A 20,958-nucleotide genomic window follows, 5' to 3' on the forward strand; every position below is an offset into this window, starting at 1 on the left:
ACAGTTGAAAAGTAAGGGCGATAAAACTATCTCACTGTTTCAACCCCTTTTAATCGCAAATGACTCAGATAGTTCTCCTCTGAATTTTACTTTAGATTTGGTGTTTGTTATTGTTAAGTTCATCATTTTTATTAATTTAGAATGGAGACCAAAATTCTTTAGTATGTTCATCATTGAAGATCTTTGGATACAATCATAAGCTTTCCTGAAGTCTACAAATGTTGTGACTTGTTGTTTTCGTCGTCTTTTCTAGTAATCTGTCACCAGTTTCAAAGTGATTATCTGTTCTTGGCGGCTTTGTTTTATTTTATTTGTTAATTACTTTGTGTTCTCTTTTACAGGATGGTGACGTGATAGAGTTGTGTCAGGTCAGCGACATAAGAGCTGGGGGTATTCCAAAGGTGAGTATCTTTCAAAATGTTTTCAGTTATTTACGCAATAAAAAAATTTCAGGATGTGCACAATGAATTGAGATGGGGTAGCAAGGAGTATTGTAATTATCTTTGTCTGCATTTGTAGTGTTATTTCGGGAAGTTGTACATACTCGGAGATCCCCCCAGAAAGCTGTACGGCTTGCCGTCGCAATGAAGGGACAATGTGGCGGGCTCTACCCTATAGACGCGACTTCCGAGCAAAGTCTCTGTGGCAGTAAGCCATCGGCACACGAACAGTGCTGTCGAACGTCAACGTTGAGCGTGCCGAGCTCAGCGTGTTGCTGTTACTGTATTAGCTCTATTGAAACGTACTTTCCTCCCTTGTCCATCTGCTAGTCATGTTATTCTGTCTGTGTTTATATATATATACACACAAAAACTTCAAAATCCATGAAAATATTACAAGGCAAAAAGGAAAGTACCATGTGCGGTATCTAGGAATCCTGCGTACTCGGTTCGCTAGACAAACATTCAAGCAAGTCGTATTAATGAGTTTTATTACAAAATGAAAAGATACAATACTTAACTTTTGCAATTACACAGATGTGTCGCAAGGAAAGGGCGACATACGAAATAATGAACCTCCTTCAGTGTAAACAATCTCTAGTCTGTGCTACTGTCCGCGGCTCGTGGCCCAGTAGTTAGTGTTGCTGCCTCTGGATCACGGGGTCGCGGGTTCGATTCCCGGCCGCGTTGGGGATTTTCTCCGCCCGGGGACTGGGTGTTTGTGTTGTCGTCATCATTCCATCATAATTCGTGAAAGTGGCGAGATTGAACTATGTAAAGATTGGGAATTTGTACGGGTGCTGATAACCGTGCAGTTTAGCACCCCCACAAACCAATCATCGTCATCCTCATCATCATCAAAAATGAAATGGCTCTGAGCACTATGGGACTCAACATCTGAGATCATCACTCCCCTGGACTTAGAACTACTTAAACCTAACTAACCTAAGGACACCACACACATCCATGCCCGAGGCAGGATTCGAACCTGCGACCGTAGCGTTGCGCGGTTCCAGACTGAAGCGCCTAGAACCGCTCGGCCACAGCCGCCGGCCGCCGCCGCCGCCGCCGCCGCCGCCGCCGTCACCACCACCACCACCACCACCACCACCACCGTCGTCGTCGTCGTCTGTGCTACATTATAGATTACAAGCGAAGTTAGTAGAGTTGACGCTGCTATAGAAGTTGCTAATCTTGCACCTACTATTAAACTAAGGAGTCGCCAGTCGGTCGTGGCGCTTATGTCCTCTTCAGATAGGAGACGCTGATGTCGCGTTGTCGTGCTGGAGAGGAGTCGGTCAACGTGCGATTGGCTGACGTATTCTCACAGGGATCTCTTCTCTGTCGTTCCCGACTAGCGCTTGACTCTACGCCGTAACACCATGTACAGTTAACAAGGACATCTGCTTATGAAAGTTCCATTACAAATAGCCCGATACAAATTCACAATAGTTCTCCACATAAGATAAAAATTATTTCATAATTCTCACTTTTTAGTAATACCGCAAGGTCATTCTCACTTGGTCACTGTCCCTACTGCCGGCCGGTGTGGCTGTGCGGTTCTAGGCGCTTCAGTCTGGAACCGCACGACTGCTACGGTCGCTGTTTCGAATCCTGCCTCGGGCATGGATGTGTGTGATGTTCTTAGGTTAGTTAGGTTTAAGTAGTTCTAAGTTCTAGGGGAGTGATGAGCACAGATGTTACGTCCCATAGTGCTCAGAGCCATTTGAACCATTTTGAACTGTCCCTACTTAGTAGCAGAATATTTACAATAAGTGAATTATAAAACTTGAAAGAAAAGAAAGGGCAAAATATCTTAGTGCAAGTAGTGCAAGGCAGAATACGGCGCTGTGGCAAGCAACGGCTATATCAGACAAGTATCTGGCGCTGTTGTTAGATCGGTTACTGCTGCTACAATGACAGGTTATCAAGATTTAAGTGAGTTTGAACGTGATGTTATAGTCGGCCCACAACCGATGGGACCCAGCATCTCCGAGGTAGCGATGAAGTGGAAATAATACCGTACGACCATTTGACGAATGTACCGCAAATATCAGGGATCGGATAAAACATCATATCTCCGACATCGCTGCGGCCGGAAAAAGACCCTGCAAGAACGAGACCAACGACGACTGAAGAGAATCGTTCGACGTGACAGAAGTGCAGCCCTTCCGCAAATTGCTGCAGATTTCAGAGCCAGGGCATCAACAGGTGTCAACGTGCGAACCATTCGACGAGACGTCGTCGATATGGGCTTTCGGAGCCGAAAGCCCAGTCGTGTTCTTCTGATGACTGCACGACACAAAGCTTTACGCCTCGCCTGGGCTAAGATCGCAAGTATCACAGACTGCAGCCATTCAATCTGGCGGGCCCTCGTTTGCGAGTAATTGACGAAAGGAAAAATTCGGAATTTTGTGTGACTCTTAATAACCTTAAAAAATTTACATTACGTGATGCGGTTGTGTGGTGTAATGGAAAGGATATGTTTCCTGTGTAGGTTCGAATCTCCTAAGGTACATAGTTTTTTTTAAAATTTAAATCCTTATCGAAATTACTTCAGTCGTTGGCTACGAAGTCTTTCGCGACGTATTTCTTGAATAAAAATCTCTCGGTGTACATGCCGCGTCAATTCAGGATAAAACTCCAAGCTTTCGACCACTACCTCCATGGCCGTCGTCAGGGCTATCAGGGCTTCCCTTTATTGAATTTCAAATCCCCCCGAAGGGGGCGGGCTGGCAGCAGCTTAGTATGCCGCTCTTCAGCCTACAGACTTTGTTAGAAAGATGAAGAGAATAAATAATAAAAACAGGCGATAAAATCGGAGACTTAAAGAGTAACATGGCGAAAAGAAATCGTAGAACTTAAAACAAAGAGCAGAGGGATGATGACGCTAAGAAAATACATACGAAGCAGACAGGTAAAACAATAGACAGACAATTAAAAAAACACGGCGACAGTCTGGTTTCTGTTCGCAAAAGACATAAAATTCACACCCAGCGACAGCATGGTTTCTGTTTGCAACACGAGAAAGACGAACAGTCACTGGAACACTGCACTAAAAAGGTGGCAAATGTGACATACCACAGCCGAGAGCAGGTGGGGGGGGGAGGGGGGAAACTGGACAGATGATGGAAAATAAAAAAAGGGGGGGGGGAGCCGGGAAAGGAGCTGATGGAGGATGAGGACCCATAAGAGAGGTGGGGATCGCTGGGCAGACGCGACAGGGAGTGGGGTAGGCAGAGGAGGGGAATACAAAAGGACTCGGGGGGGGGGGGGGAGAAGGGAGGTAGGGAGGGGTTTAGTGGGGAGAAAACAGGACGGAAGGGGGGGAAGAGGGAGCCCAGGGAAAGGACAGAGGAAAGGAGGGGGAGGTGAGGATCAGAGTTGATAGGAGGGATAAATGGAGGGAGAGAGGGCATCATCCAGGAGGGGGAGTTGATGGAAGCCACCTTGGGAAAGGAGATGGAGGGTGTAGAGGTGGAGGGTAGGGGGGACACAACAGTGAAGACGTGGCAGGGGGTGGGGATGGGAGAGGAGAGGAGCAACCAGGGGGTGAGGGGGTTCAAGACGGCGGGAGGTGTAGAGGATGCGAATATGTTCGAGGAATAGGAGCAGATGGGGGAAAGGAATGATATCATAGAGGATCCACGTGGGGGACAGAAGGCGTATACGGAAGGCATGACGCTCAAGGATCTGGAGGGACTTATAGAATGTGGGGGAGGGGGTGTCGTGAACTAGCGAGGTTCCCACTTTTATATGCCAAGGAAGGCTTCTGATTGGCTGGAATACGTCATAGCAACAGCGATATGGCGCGTAGTGAAGTGGTGCCCTCCACTTCCATAGATGTAGTTTCTATCCTGCGTTGCTCACAGCGCCATCCCTTGATTTAGGAGGTAAAGTGCGGGAAGTTTTTCTCTGCGATTTTTCTTTATCCAGTGCACTCTTCCAAGTGTTGTTAAGAGCATAGCCGTTGTCTCTGTTAAAGTTATTATCGCTAAGTCTAATTTCGACTGCTTCCCGGATCACAGAGTCCCAGTAATTCGATGTGTGGGCTATTACTCTGGTTTCTTCAAATAAAATCTTATGCTTGTTAAGCAGGCTATGTTCGGCCACCGCTGATTTTTCCAAATACCTGTATTTTAGGTGGCGTTGGTGCTCGGTGCAGCGGTTGGCAACGGTTCTTACAGACTGGCCCACGTAATTCTTGCCGCATTCGCAAGGAATAGTATAAATTGCCGGCACTCTTCAGCCGAGACTATCTTTGACTGATCTCAACGTTTCCTTAATTTTCCTAGGTGGTCGGAAAACTGGTTTTATTCCTTGCCTCTTCAGGACTCTAGCTATCTTGCTCGTTGTAGCACCGCAAAAAGGAAGCCGCGCTGTGTGTTGGTCCTCTTCTTGTATATGGCTGGCGTCGTGTCTTACTTTCTTGGACAATACTGATTTAATTTCACCGGCAGAATAACCATTCCTCTTGAAAACAGTCGTCAAATGGTTAATCTCGGGACCGAGGTGGTCCTTGTCGGAAATGGTCCTGGCTCTGTGTACTAAAGTATTCAGCATAGCTCTCTTCTGAGACGGATGATGGAAGCTATGGCTATGCAGATATAAATCTGTATGGGTTGGCTTCCTGTATTTTTATTCATTTAATTAGTTTAAATCTAATTTTTTATTTATGTTCCTTTGTCACAATATTTTAATCATTATATGAGCTTTTTCATTTGTAAATGATAATTAATTGAAACCCTCAGCTGCCGACAGGTGTTGTTGATATACCTCGATGGGGACAGCTGAAAATGTGTGCCCCGACCGGGGCACATATAATTATATTTATCCATTACAATATTCAAATACTTACCCGCCAGGTTATCTGAGGGCGCTAATGCGCTCCTTCCTGGACTCTGGTAGGCGCGCTGAACACGAATCGAATCCCCCCCCCCCCGGCGGATTAGACGAGGGCTGGTGTGCCGGCCAGCCTGGTTGTGGTTTTCAGGCGGTTTTCCACATCCCAGTAGGTGGACACTGGGCTGGTCCCCATGTCCCGTCTCAGACGACTCTCAGACATTCGAAAACGTTCGCACTACTTCATGGCTTACACTAGACGTGGACAGCTGGAGTACACTCATTCCGTCCGGAGGGGGGGGGGACACTTAACATCGACAAATTCATAGTAACAAGGCCGACCCCGCCTTGAAGTGGGACAAAGGCCCACGAAAATGATGATGATGATATTCATATATTTGAAAATCTTGATCTATCAGTTAAAAAACAAACGACGAAATAATCTGTTTATATTTATGCAGTGGTGTGAAAAATGTATTTTTGCTACCAGATGAGCAATTTTTTTGCATGGTAATCGCCATACAAACATTGAAAATATAACGTAAATATCTATTGCACTACGGACAAAATAACGCAGATGAAAATTTAAGTGAAGGGTTTATAAGTGGAGATGGTAAGTTCCTATGGGACCAAACTGCTGAGGTCATCGGTCCCTAGGCTTACACACTACTTAATCTAACTTAAACTAACTTATGCTAAGCACACACACACACACACACACACACACACACACACACACACACACACACACACACACACACACCCAAAAGAGAACACGAACCTCCGACGGGAGGAACCGCGCGACCTGTGGCAAGGCGTCATCAGACCGCGCGGCAGTTTGTAAGTAAAACGAAATTCAAGCAAAATTGGAAGTAGATATTATGAACGCAATAATGTGGACGAAAGAGAGGATGATGAAACAAAATAAATTATATCGAAATTAATACATAAGATTAATTTAAAATACATGAAAAAAGATTTCAAGCGTAGAATGATAGGAAGAAAAGTAAGGGTAAATGAAGAAGTTAATATTATAATAAAAATTATGTGATAAAGGGATGGAATTGAGAAATTGCATTCAAACCAGTTAATTAATAAAAATGACGATCGAAGTAATTTCGTTAACGATTTAAAAATAAAATAATTTGTATGTCTTGCGAACCAGTAACCGTCTGGATGTGAAGCTGTTGTCCTATCGACTACATCACACAACAAATTAAACAACGAGCCTTTTTTTAACGCTATTGTGTGTCACACAACATTCCGAATGAATGGCTGGAGTGTTTAGTACCTTGGACCTTAACGTACATCGCCGTATGGATAGTTTCAGAAAGTCGATCGCACCGCTGGGGACATCTCCTTGTTCGTGAGGTTTCTTCGTTTAGTAAGCCCAGGTACGTCCAACGCACATGTACAAAGTAAATCGGAGAAATGCATGACAGTCTCACTCGGCAGAAGGCCGACTGCTCTGATTTGGTAGGACGACGGCGTGAGCAGAGGACGCGGTGTTGCCGAGCGATAACGTGTGGCTGTCTGTTGCATATTTACGCATCCACTGGATAACTAGCTTAACGCTGAACGAGTTCACCGTGTCACTAAAACTGCGAGCGTTAGGTGCACTAGTGATAAGACGCCGAAGCAACGCGCATCGGATGAGCGCATTGAAACGCAGTGGCTAGCGACTTTACTGGTTCACGCTGGGACGGCAGAGCGACAACACAGATACGATTATCTGTCGTGTCGTCTAGCGCAGTATGCTGAGGTGATCACTCATCGCAACTTGGGTCGTTCGATACACCACGATGGAAATTTCAAGACATCCGATGTGCCTAAAAAAAATTATCTTATTTAAACGAAGGAAAGTTACATCCGTCTCTTAAGTTAGTTTCTGAGCAAAACTTTTACTTTTCGCGTAAAAAAATTAAAAAACTACTGTTTTGGGGTCCGCGCGCTTACCCCGCTATGTAGTCTTTCTCGGCGATTTTGAGGGAACTATTGTGTAAAGAAAACTATTTTTTTTTCACATCTTATAGTCTTATATTACAGGTTATCATTTCGCTGTTGCCCATAGCTATTGTGATGCTTCCAAATAAACAAACCGCTGGGCACACTTTTAAAATATTGCGGTGAAGAATGTAGTTACTGGCCATTCTACGTTTAGTGGGTTTTAGGTGATGCGTTGCTGCCTCCCAGATGTAGCTGACATACTGAAATTGTTTTAACCCTGGAATGAGAGCCATAACTCTTTCCAGTCTCGAGCAAGCACGTGACATACGAAGGTGTGCGGAAAAGTAATACATCCGAATTTGCTGTTCGACAAGAGTAGAGAATTTTTTAAAATTTTCCCATCTAGCAGTACGCCAAGAGAAGGGCCACTGTGATAATGAATTAGCAGTTCAGTGATGGGCAGTTAAAAATAACTCATTGAAATCGCTTAAGTTTTTTGCTTCTTGGTCTCTGCTGTGGCGGCCCATTCGCATGGTGATACGTGGGCTGGAAACTGCGAATAGTTATAGTGGTGGATGGCGGGATCCACATCGAGGTTCGGTGGAGGTTACGACTGTGGTGAGGAGCTGAGCGGCTCGGGAGCAAAAAATCGCCAGGTGCAAACTAGGGTTGCCAGATACTCAGTTTTTTCCGGATTTATCCCTTTCTTTTTCTTCAAATTATGATACACCGTTTTTTCTGTTCCTGGAGTCCCTACTCATTCTTTTTTTTTTTTTTTTTTTTTAAGTTTACCTTCATGCACACCCACTTTCCAGAATTTCATAAGAACTTTAAACGCTAGGGAATCATAACGTTATTGTTTTCATGGATATATGTATAATAAATGTTCATGGTGGTTACAGATATCAGATGGTAAAACTTAACAACCACTCACTGCTTGAGAATAAATGCATAGCGACTAGCGTCAGACTAGAGCCTGTGCGCTTAGAGCAGGCGTTTTGCCGTTATTTGGCTTGAGACCTTTCGGTACAAGTTGATAGGATTCGTGACTACAACTATTATTTGCAACTGCTGACAACCATAGCGATCTAACGGTTATTGTATTACAAATTTTTTATTTATCGTATTTCTTACTACAGCGAAGTACCACGTATTAACATAAACATCCCTATGATGCACTTTTGGGAAACGTTGTTATGTCCCAGTGTCATTTCTACCGTAGAAGTTGATCGGTTATGTGGGGTAGGCGTTGAGAGCAGTGTGGGAGAGGAGAGGAGGGGAGAAGAGAGGAGAGGATAGGATCTTCCTTCTCATTCTCGTCGACTCATAGCAACAATCACTATCCCTTCCTTTTCGCACGTTCGTGTGCAGGGCTAGGCGTACAGAAGGCAGCGGCCGGAAAACTCTTGTTGCTTGGGCTATTATGACTATTAAGCGTTATCGGCTGTATTACGATTTCTGTTCACGTGTAGACAGAGCTAGATGCATTTCCGATTCACTGTTTTTCTTGCGAGACAAACCGCTAAGTACACATTCTCTTATTTTCACCATCAGAAATTAAATAAGGCAATTTACGTGCCAGTGTAGGGAGATGCCTGTTGTAATTAGTTTTAGAACGAGTGAAGGTGAAACTGAAAATTCGCCCAAGACACTCCCAGAGGAAAAACTGAAATCTGAACAGAGTCAAATTTATCTGAAGAGGTGGGAAATTATGTTTTCTTGGGTTAAACCAGGACCGAACGAATATCGGCCATTTCGTGTTTTATGCATAAAGGATTTTAGCATTTCTCACGGCGGACAAAACGACATGCGCGAGCACGTAGACTGTAAAGGACATGCATTAACATTAACCCCTTCGCGGTCCGTGAGGAATATAGATCCATCTAAATGTATTTCTTTACAGCGTTTAAGGAATAGGTGTTACCACTTCCGTATGCTCGCGGCATCCACTGGACCAACTGCAGTTTCTGTTTGTTGTGAAATATAGCCTTCAGGACCGTGGGAAATTTACAGGGTGATTCACGAAGATATGAAAATATTTTAATATGTTATTCTACAAGTAAAACTAGAGAAAAAAGTTCATATAAACATACGTCCGCAAACGTTTAGTTACGGAGTTAACGGCTAAGAAAAGATTTTGCCTGGAATTAGCAACTTCGCAAAACTGTACGAGGTTAAAGTAAAGCACGGTGTTCGGCTTGAAGAGGATCCACTGAAAACGGTTCGTAACAGCAACGGAAAAATCTAGAAACTCTTGAACTTCACAGTGACCCTTACTGTCAGTACAACGTAGTAACTGCTTTTGTGTAAGATCACTGAGTTTTTGTCAGCCTGTATTCAGGTCGTGCTCTTGAGCCCACAGACTGGTTCGATGCAGGTCCCGACGCTATTGTGTCCTGTGCGAACCTCTTCACCTCTCCAGCCTGTAGCCACTTGAACCTGCGTATTGTTTTCATTCCTCGGTCCCCCCGCCCCCTCCAGCTCTACAATTTTCACCTCCGATACTTCCCTCTGTTACCATAGTTATCATTTCTCGATTCTTCAGGATGAGTCATATCAACCAATCCCTTCTTGTAGTCGATTGTGCAATAAATTTATTTTGCCTCAGATTCGATTCAGTACTTGCTCATTGTTAATTGCTCTAATGATCCAGTTTTCAACGGTCTCCTCTAGTACCACATTTCAGAAACTTTTGTCCATCTCTAAACTGTTTAACACACACATTTCTCAGCCATCGAGGAGTAGCTCGATTGATGCACGTACTTATATATGTAGGACGTGCAAGTGCGTACACTGTCTCATCTAGTGTTCCGATACTTACGATTTCCTTAAATAATTCGAGGGCCGCTTACAGTTGTAGACCGGACCCGCTACTCGATTCAGATCTGGCATGCTAATCATTCTTCTTCACCTGGCATTTACGTGTGGAGCTGTAAGTGAAGCAGTTCTCCACCTAACGTCACCAGATCAACAAATACTTGGACTTCAGTTCAGAATGGTTCAAATGGCTCTAAGCACTATGGGACTTGACATCTGAGGTGATCAGTCCCCTAGACTTAGAACTACTTAAACCTAACTATCCTAAGGACATCACACACATCCATGCCCGAGGCAGGATTCGAACCTGCGACCGTAGCAGCAGCGCGGTTCCAGACTGAAGCGCCTAGAACCTCTCGGCCACAACGGCCGGCTGGACTTCAGTCCCGTGTGTATATTCGTCAGCACCATAAACAACATTTCATATTGGCATTTTGCAGGACGCCAGATTAGTATTACAACTGACAGAGCAGACAATGTTTCCTATTTGACACATGGTCACCCAAGATCCAAATCAACAAATTTGATATCTGCTACGGCGAGTGAAAAAGCGAGAGAGAGAGAGAGAGAGAGAGAGAGAGAGAGAGAGAGAGAGAGAGAGAGAGAGAGAGAGGGTTTTGCTTGTGTGTGATAAATCCTTTCCCTCGAAAATTTCCTTGCTTCATACATCTTTTGTGTTACCACACGAGTCACTGATCTCATTCGTACTGAGACTGCAGTACACGCGAGATGCCTTGTTGCTTGCACCGCCCTGAGTGGAATGCTTAAGTTGTTAATTATATTCACCAATCTGCAGTCTTATAGTTGTCCCCTGCGCAGGGAAACAGCACACAAGTCACGAATCCATCTTGAGGCTGCAATAAATTGTGAATGAGAGGCTGATAAATTTTGAATTGGTCTGGTTAAACTGGATGCCAATCGCATTTTATTAGTGGAATATGAAGAACTGCATTGTTATAGTCCAGTTTATGTATCACAAACAGTTTCCATTCTTCACTTCGCAGAGAATAAACAAAATAACGAATTGCATATTTCCTCAATTGGAATCAAACTAGTTCTCAGTTACATGTCGAAAACCCAGAGTTTGCTAACTCTTAACATGTCGGTCCTCCGAGACTGCCGACCCAGCTCTGATCTGACAGCCGAACCACCACGCCCGCCATCCAAGTTAGGCGCTACCATCTCCGAAGTGCTTCGGATGGCTTTTCGTTTAGCAATTGATTATTACTCTACTGGTAATTAACGCTTTTGGATAAAGGAGTGACAGACTGCTATTGAGAGATGCTTTTATATTAAACGCAAGTTAATTCACTTTTTAGCTTTTCTAATGTTAATAACAGAAGTTTATCATTTTGGCGCGCTACTCCGAAATAGAGCAACCAATGGCAGAGAAGTACCACAATTCAGGCGGTCTTTCTCACGATACACGGTACCAAATACACCATCTCTCACTGGTACCTCATACCACATTGTCATCTTCCTACGCTGCCTTCTCATCTGCTCTAAGAAGAGCTGCTTCGAGCTGAATATGATGGCTATAAAGCCCGAAATGTTACACCGCACAAGGAAGCTGGTCGCGTATTGTCGTCTGCGGCGCTATATAAAGAAATCTTCCGACATATTAGGTCGGCTAAGTTAAACCTCGAGTGTAACTTGCTGTTTCCTACAAAATGGGCTGTCACTTTACAATAAAAGGTTACACAAACACTTTCATAAAAGTCCCACGTGTTCTTAAATTTAATTCGATGTTAACAAATTTTTCAGAAACACGTTTCCTGCTGTTGTCTGTCTGCATTTTACATCACTCTACTTCTGCCATCCTCAGTTATTTTCCTACCCAAATGCAAAAAAAACAATTTGTGCTATTTTTAGTGTATCATTTCCTAAAGTACACTCCTGGAAATTGAAATAAGAACACCGTGAATTCATTGTCCCAGGAAGGGGAAACTTTATTGACACATTCCTGGGGTCAGATACATCACATGACCACACTGACAGAACCACAGGCACATAGACACAGGCAACAGAGCATGCACAATGTCGGCACTAGTACAGTGTATATCCACCTTTCGCAGCAATGCAGGCTGCTATTCTCCCATGGAGACGATCGTAGAGATGCTGGATGTAGTCCTGAGGAACGGCTTGCCATGCCATTTCCACCTGGCGCCTCAGTTGGACCAGCGTTCGTGCTGGACGTGCAGACCGCGTGAGACGACGCTTCATCCAGTCCCAAACATGCTCAATGGGGGACAGATCCGGAGATCTTGCTGGCCAGGGTAGTTGACTTACACCTTCTAGAGCACGTTGGGTGGCACGGGATACATGCGGACGTGCAGTGTCCTGTTGGAACAGCAAGTTCCCTTGTCGGTCTAGGAATGGTAGAACGATGGGTTCGATAACGGTTTGGATGTACCGTGCACTATTCAGTGTCCCCTCGACGATCACCAGTGGTGTACGGCCAGTGTAGGAGATCGCTCCCCACACCATGATGCCAGGTGTTGGCCCTGTGTGCCTCGGTCGTATGCAGTCCTGATTGTGGCGCTCACCTGCACGGCGCCAAACACGCATACGACCATCATTGGCACCAAGGCAGAAGCGACTCTCATCGCTTAAGACGACACGTCTCCATTCGTCCCTCCATTCACGCCTGTCGCGACACCACTGGAGGCGGGCTGCACGATGTTGGGGCGTGAGCGGAAGACGGCCTAACGGTGTGCGGGACCGTAGCCCAGCTTCATGGAGACGGTTGCGAATGGTCCTCGCCGATACCCCAGGAGCAACAGTGTCCCTAATTTGCTGGGAAGTGGCGGTGCGGTCCCCTACGGCACTGCGTAGGATCCTACGGTCTTGGCGTGCATCCGTGCGTCGCTGCGGTCCGGTCCCAGGTCGACGGGCACGTGCACCTTCCGCCGACCACTGGCGACAACATCGATGTACTGTGGAGACCTCACGCCCCACGTGTTGAGCAATTCGGCCGTACGTCCACCCGGCCTCCCGCATGCCCACTATACGCCCTCGCTCAAAGTCCGTCAACTGCACATACGGCTCACGTCCACGCTGTCGCGGCATGCTACCAGTGTTGAAGACTGCGATGGAGCTCCGTATGCCACGGCAAACTGGCTGACACTGACGGCGGCGGTGCACAAATGCTGCGCAGCTAGCGCCATTCGACGGCCAACACCGCGGTTCCTGGTGTGTCCGCTGTGCCGTGCGTGTGATCATTGCTTGTACAGCCCTCTCGCAGTGTCCGGAGCAAGTATGGTGGGTCTGACACACCGGTGTCAATGTGTTCTTTTTTCCATTTCCAGGAGTGTAGTTTCCTCAGTATTGCCTCATTTAATGCTGCGTCTGTCTAATATCTATGTAAAAGAACTATGGGATTGTTATATTATACTTACGTCTAGATGAAGTGACGTCCATAAAACATGGTGGAACGTAATTTCTTTTATTTACTGCGTTGTTAATATAGGTCATGTGCTTACCATCTGTAGAAATTTCGTGTTATTTTTGACGGTTGTGAAATGACTGATCGTTCCGTTGATTCATTGTGTTATTAGTAAATAATGTCTTAGGTAGTCAGAGATAGGCGCTTCAGTCTGGAACCGCGCGACCGCTACGGTCGCAGGTTCGAATCCTGCCTCGGGCATGAGTGTGTGTGATGTCCTTAGGTTAGTTAGGTTTAAGTAATTCTAAGTTCTTGGGGACTGATGACCTCAGAAGTTAAGTCCCATAGTGCTCAGAGCCATTTCAACCAAGCCAGAGATATTTTTCATTACGTAGACGTGCGATCTTAACCCATCATGTGCCATGGTCTCCATTTGGGGATTTCTCTTTGTAACGGAAATTTTGCTGTTTACCATTTCCCATTGTTGTCCAGACCTTTGTCGTGCGCTTGCATTGAACTTTCATAAGTTGTTAAACGAGTGAGTTGTACACTTTTATTTCTGCGAGGAAGCTACGTTTTTCAATGTTACAAGAGCGCACATTTTGAAAACCGCGTAAGTTACATTATTATGTAAATAACTTCCAATATCTGTGTGCAGGCATGTTCTGTAGTGATTTGAGAAGATTTTTATCGATCATTTATTTTAAAGACCTATTTCATTTCTGCATGACACCTGAATGACCTTCCATGACAGTTTCCACGTAAAACTTTATTTTGGTTTTATCTGCTTCTCAGGCACAACGAGTCACTATGAAGCACTATCTATGAGGGAAATTGAAGAAATTGCAAATGATTCTAACTTAATGGCTTCTTTGGTGATGTGAGTGAGACCATTGACATTGTCGAGCTCCCTCCAGATCGTGCAGGTGAGATGTCTGATTGTGAAGATATCGACGAAAATATATTTGAAAACACTGTTCCTTGGAAATTCATGCCAATGGAGAAAAGGAAAATGGAGGCCAACGAAAGAAGAAAATGAAAGCTATTACTTCTAACTTGGCAACAGAAGATGCGACTTGCTCTAAAACCTATCTTGATACAGCAGAAATTGAACAGCGAAAACCCAGTTTGGTAGCAGCACTAAAAGGAAAATCTGCTGTTGAGTGCTTTGAAGAATTAATTTTGACGAACAGGTACTGATCTTGATTGTCAGTGAAAGTGTCCGATATGCTACACGGAACAATAATCACAGCTATGATGCATGGATGCATAAAAAAGTTCATAGGTATACTACTCTTTACTGGATACCACACTCTTCCTCAGGAAAAGCTATACAGGAATGAAGATGAGAACTTAGATATAAGGTGTGTACGACAGTGTATGAGTCGCAACAGATACCTGGAAATACAGCGCCATCTTCATGCCGGCCGTTGTGACCGAGCGATTCTAGGCGTTTCAGTCTGGAACCACCCGACCGCTACGGTCGCAGGTTCGAATCCTACCTCGGGCATGGATGTGTGTGATGTCCTTAGGTTAGTTAGGTTTAAATAGTTCTAAGTTCTAGGGGACTGATGACCTCAGATGTTAAGTCCCATAGTACTCAGAGCCATTTGAGCCATCTGCATTTCACCGATAACACACATCGGAACAAAATACCACCTGATGAAAGGGATACACTTTTTAAAACTCGTCCGTTGATGGATTTACTTAACAATAATTTCATGAACTTTCAAGTTTTTTCCAACAACCTGAGCATTGATGAGCAAATGGTATATTATTGACACCATTACCTAAAACAGGTAATTCGCGGGAAGCCAGTGAGATTTGGATTCAAACAGTGGGCCCTGTGCTGTTCTCAAAGCGGTTTCTGTTACCATATGTCAGTTTGTGGAGCAAAATCGAAGGATACAAGTGACGTTTCAGTTCTGGGTCTTGGTGGATCATTTGTGTTAAATATGATTTCTTTTCTGCAGACACCTGAACTTCATATTTTGATAACTACTTCACGAGCTTCCGTTTGACGAAAGAGCTCTCAGAAATGAGAGTAAAGGCAACGTGAACTGCCCATATGAAGCGAATGAATAACTGTCCAATAGAACCTGAGAACAGCATGAAGAAGAAACGAGGAGGAGTGTATGACTATATTTTTGACAATAATACGGAGATAATGGCAATAATGTGGAAGGATAACAGTTGTGTAAAGCTCTTGTCAAACCATGGGACAGTGCATCCAGTAAGCCAAGTAAAGAGATGGAGCAAAGCTGAGAACATCGAAATGCAAGTTCCACAGCCAAGAATGATTCCAGAATATAACAACTGGACTGGAATGTGGAGAAATATCGTGTGATAATTCGAGGTAAGAAGTGATACTTCCCATTGGTCACCAATGTATTAGATATAGCATTGGTCAACGCGCACATCATCTACTGCCTCTCGAATGAAAGTATTCCACTGCTTCAATTCTGGAGGATCGTGGCAAGGGCATGTCTTGTTAAGTCATCTGCTGCTTCTGATCCAAAAAGGGCAGGACGTCCATCATACCCAAAATCATCCCTTTCACGTGTTCCAATTGAACTCAGGGCTTAAAACGGACATGCGATTGAACGCACAACACTGGGGAAATAGAGAATATGTGAAAACTGTAAGAAAAATGTGAGGAAACGATGTTCTGTGTGCAATGTGAGACTCCATATTGATTGTTTTGTTGTCTGGCACAAAAATGATACAAAATGTAAAAAGTGAGTGTCATGTGCCGTGATCCCCATCCGGGGATCGATTAAAATAAATCATGTATTTCAAAGTTATTGCATTTTTTATTTTATATTCCTTTTCCTCATTTCTGTGTCAATCAAGAAACACAGAAATAAATGTAGATCGAAGAAAAAAATGGTGCGTAATGGGTTAATTTTGTCTATTGTCTTTTGTTTACCGTGTTGAGTTCATCCGGTTTCTTTTTCTATTATGTTGATAAGGTTTTCCAGGTAATTTTTATATTTGTAGTCCATATGTTCGTTTAGGATGTCATTCAGATATCGATTTGTGTTCGAATAACATGCTAGTTTGAAAATGTTTATGGATTGACCTTCTGGTATCTTGGGTAGAATTTTCAAAGTGTTTTCAATTGTGTTCAACCTGTGGTTTTTATTTCTTAAGTGCAGGGAAAAACTTGATTAGTTGCTTTTGCTTTAAAGAACACACGAGAGATAGCGAAAGCAACCAATCAAGTTATTGGCTACTTTGAAGAAATAAAAACCACAGATCGCACGCAGTCGAAAACGCCATGAAAATTCTACAGATGATAACAAAAGGTCAAACGATGAACATTTTGGAACAGGAGCATTTGAAACGGCACAAATGCCGAACAAGCGTATCCTGAACTCATGTAAAAATAACAGGAAATAAACTGTTTGCAACAAATTTTGTAAAAGTGTAAAGAACATGCCATATTGTGGCCTTAACGCAGGCTGCGGGCGCAACAAAAAAGATATTTAATATTGTCAGTTACGGTGCCGCTTCCCTTTCATACCCTTCGGCTTTCATGACAGCAATGTAGTTTGTGCGTAAAGTTGTGAATAACATTTCGCTAATTGTACAGGGAGTATCTAATCATCCGATTTGACACGTCTATATTTCTGAAACTAATAAACATATACAGCGATTTTTTTTAATGAACCGGAAGCTCAAAAGTTTTTTTTCATACCTGTTCTAAGGTGTTCAATACCCCCCCCCCCCCCCCCCCCCCCCCCCACCTCCCCGAGATACATGGCATATGTCAATGCGGTATTCAAATTGTTCCCACACAGCAGCGAGCATGTCTTCAGCTTCCACACCCGCTGTTGTGCGATGTCTCAGTTCATTGTTATTGGTAACGGAGGCACATAAACAGTCTTTTATAGACCCCTCACAAGACAGTGAGGTCTGGTCACCTTGGACGCCAGCAATGTAAGACTGAGTCATTTAGTCCAGTGCGGCCGATCCATCTCTCAGCAATCCTCTGATTCCTTCTGTAATCCTTTGATTTAAAAATGCCCGCACTTCCAGATGCCAGTGTGGTGGTACCCCATCCTGTTGGTAAATGAAGTCGTTAGAATCAGTCTGCAAATGTGGGAAAAGAAATTTCTCAAGTATATCGAGATGTGTGCTTCTTGTTTACGGCAAAGAAAAATGGACCAAACATCTTTTCCCGTGAAAAAAAAAAAAATTTTTTTTTTGGTGATTCCCTCTCTTGTACAATTTCATGCGGTTGTTACGTACCCCATATTCTCACATTATGACGATTCACCTTTCTATTTAAATGGAATGTTGCCCCGTCACTAAACACTAAGCGTGCCATCCTACATGTTGCCTACAACGAAATGACAGAGCTCCACACGTTGTTTGTCACTTTCACGAAGAGCTTGCAGTTGCTGATTTTTGTATGGTTTCATGTGTAAACGTCGACGCAACACACGCCAGACGGACATCGGGGGCATTTTGATCTATCGAGCTGCACGGCGAACGGATTCCTGCGTACTCCTTGTGAATGCTTTCGATGTCTTGTATTTAACAGCCGTTACACGAACAACCTGTTGCTCAAAATTGTTTATGCCATCATCTAATGCTCTGTGCCGTAGGATGATTCACAGCATATCTAGTACGAAAGTCACGCTTAACAGTTATTACTGCTTGTCCACAAAGAGAAGAGCTAATTCTGAAGGGGGAGGGGGGGGGGGGGTGCAAGGTATAGAGGAGGTAAGCTCCGCCCACCGGCACACAACTTATTGGCGGGGTAATAAGTCGCGCTAACGTTACGCAGTGCTGGCAGCACTCTGGCGTCCACATAAAAGTTGTGCTCCAAGCGGTGTACACAATGCCATCTATTAGCCGCAGCAGCAACTGTTAATGTTGCGCATATACTATCGCAAAAGCGGACAGCGGCATAACAAAAGATTGCAGGATACGTGAAATTATTTGTGTGTAAAATCCAATATTCCAATTTCGACGGTTGGCCGTTATGAAGTGGAAATCCAAAGTTTCATATTGAATGATATTGCCTATTGCTACTAATTTCGTAACAATTCTCTTGGACAATTTGGCATTATACTGAACTAGTAGAAAAACTTAGATTGTGGCAATAAAAAGAGAAGGAATAAATTTGGAAAATTTATTGACAATTGTTACGCTGTATTGTACTCTTAAATAACATCACTCAGAATCACCTTCATTGTACTCTTCTGTGTGTGCTTCATGTTCGTCGCTACTGTCCGTTTCGGCAGTGTTAATTATGATATCTTCTATTGCTAGTTCAACACCATCACCACGCCTCCAGTATTCTTCTTCTAGTTGTTGGATCTTCCTGCAATACCCTTCCCAGTCATCGGCAGTTACAGACAAAAAGGGATTCACTTGCTAGGGAGGCAAGCGTACCCCCATGTGGCCTTTCTCTTTCGCCATTTCGTCAATAACATATGTTTTTTTAGCAGGTCTATGATCTTTTATTAAAGCGAACAGAACCTGCTTTCTCATGCTCTCATTACAGGCGACACGCGTATTTTGAAGCCATGCCAACATCCTCACTTTGGTGTCATACCGTGTGGGTGTTTTCTCAACCTGTCTGTTATCGTATGGAGCGTTGTCCATCACAATTACCCGACTTCGGAGGAAGTTTCGGGAACACCATGTTTGAAAACAACCTTTCAAAATTTCCTGAATTCATCTGACCATGGTAGTCACCTTTGGTTGATTTAGCCCAAAATTTTAGTTCGGCTTCCCTGACAAATCCCATCCTTGATCCAACGCTTCCAATAATCAGTCTTTGGAGGACGTTCCCCAACCCACAACGCCGACAATATCACTCTTCTGCCAACATTTACCTACTGTCATATTGCTGTCGATCCACGTTTCATCCAAGTAGAATATTTCTGTGGCTGCTTCCCTCAGATGTTTCATTTGCACAATGAAACGCGACCGCCAATCAACAATGTCTCCACGCTCTAGCAGTAAAGCCCGCTTATTTTGTAATTTTTGCCATGTGAATCCCATGGATAACAAAATATTCCGCAGTGAAGTAATACCCCACGTCCAGCCGATCTTTTCTTGTAGTACAGGACGAAGTGTTCTCAGACTGGGAGCAATCTTCTGTACCATATAAAAATTTTCGATTGTTTGTTTTACGACAGTCGTGTCGAAATTATCCAACTGGATTTTTCCAGTAGATCTTGGCCTAAATAAAGGAGAATTTAAAAAAGAGGGTTAGAGAGTCAGACTGTAAGAATGTGTAGTTAGAAGTAACAAGGAGACGTTTCCAGGTGAAGAATCTACTTTTTTAAAACACAGAGTAGTGTTAGTGTAGTAGGTTATGGTCCATGGTGTCGTACTATGCAGTCACATTTAACTGAACTGAGTGAAAATGATTCTAACAGTCCTTGCTATTAATATAAAAAATACGGTGTAACAGGATTCGTGGCCGGCCGAAGTGGCCGTGCGGTTAAAGGCGCTGCAGTCTGGAACTGCAAGTCCGCTACGGTCGCAGGTTCGAATCCTGCCTCGGGCATGGATGTTTGTGATGTCCTTAGGTTAGTTAGGTTTAACTAGTTCTAAGTTCTAGGGGACTAATGACCTCAGCAGTTGAGTCCCATAGTGCTCAGAGCCATTTGAACCATTTGAACCAGGATTCGTGCCCGTTGTCTTTGGTTCAGCAATCAAGCACCATAACCGCTACGCCACAAAGCGAATTCCGTACACGTGACTGATTTACAGCTTTAGACTCAATTTTATATGCCTATCGGAGGACAAGAAATTCTTTCATACCATACAAACAAAACGACTACAGTAATTCAGACAAACTCCATGAAGGGCTGCGGTTGGCCACTGGGGCATTCCGAACTAGCCCCATACCAAGCCTCTGTGCAGAGGCTGGTGAACCGCCACTTCATATGCGACGACGGCTACTTACGGTACGCCAGGCGTATAAAACTTTGTCCACACCGTACACACCTGCATACCATACCGTTGCTAAGCCTCCTCTGGCACGGTTATTTCATAACCGGCAACGTGCGACGCAGCCCTATGGGATTCGCGCACAGGATTGCCTCGCTGCGATGTCTGTGGCTGGTCTTCGTGTTTTACGTCGCGGTTGGAGCAGATCTCCACCTTGGCTCCTCCGGCGTCCCAAATTTATTTTAGATTTGACTCGTTTTCAGAAAGATGGCACACCAGATTTTACGTTCCAATCTCTGTTTTTTAACATTTTAGACGTGCATCACGGTTTCACTGTCGTTTATACTGATGGCTCGAAACAGGAGACTTCCCTAGGCTGTTCTGTGGTGTTCCCTGATCGTGTCACCCAGATTCGCCTCCCTGCTGAATATACCGTTTTCGCAGCGGAGCTCCACGCGATCCTGAAGGCACTGGAGCAGATGCATCGTGTTCGGGGCGATCGATTTCTTCTCTGCTCCGATTCTCTTAGTGCCTTACAATCGCTGCAGAGCCTATACCCGACTGAGGAGATGGTCCAGTTGATACATGACCAACTGTACTTGCTCCAAC

The 20,958-nt window shown here is 44.3% G+C and overlaps 1 protein-coding gene across 4 annotated transcripts in view; it reads left to right on the forward strand.

The window, feature by feature from the left end:
- Positions 1–20,958, forward strand: part of LOC124550879 (1-phosphatidylinositol 4,5-bisphosphate phosphodiesterase) — a 411,295-nt gene that overhangs the window by 245,329 nt on the left and 145,008 nt on the right. For all 4 annotated transcript variants that reach the window (XM_047125637.1, XM_047125636.1, XM_047125638.1 and 1 more), the window contains one exon: positions 342–401. In XM_047125637.1, coding sequence (XP_046981593.1) covers positions 342–401 — 60 coding nt within the window. The remainder of the gene's footprint in view (positions 1–341; positions 402–20,958) is intronic.

The sequence above is a fragment of the Schistocerca americana genome, chromosome 9 (assembly GCF_021461395.2).
Source record: "Schistocerca americana isolate TAMUIC-IGC-003095 chromosome 9, iqSchAmer2.1, whole genome shotgun sequence".
In the NCBI taxonomy this organism is placed as follows: domain Eukaryota; kingdom Metazoa; phylum Arthropoda; class Insecta; order Orthoptera; family Acrididae; genus Schistocerca; species Schistocerca americana.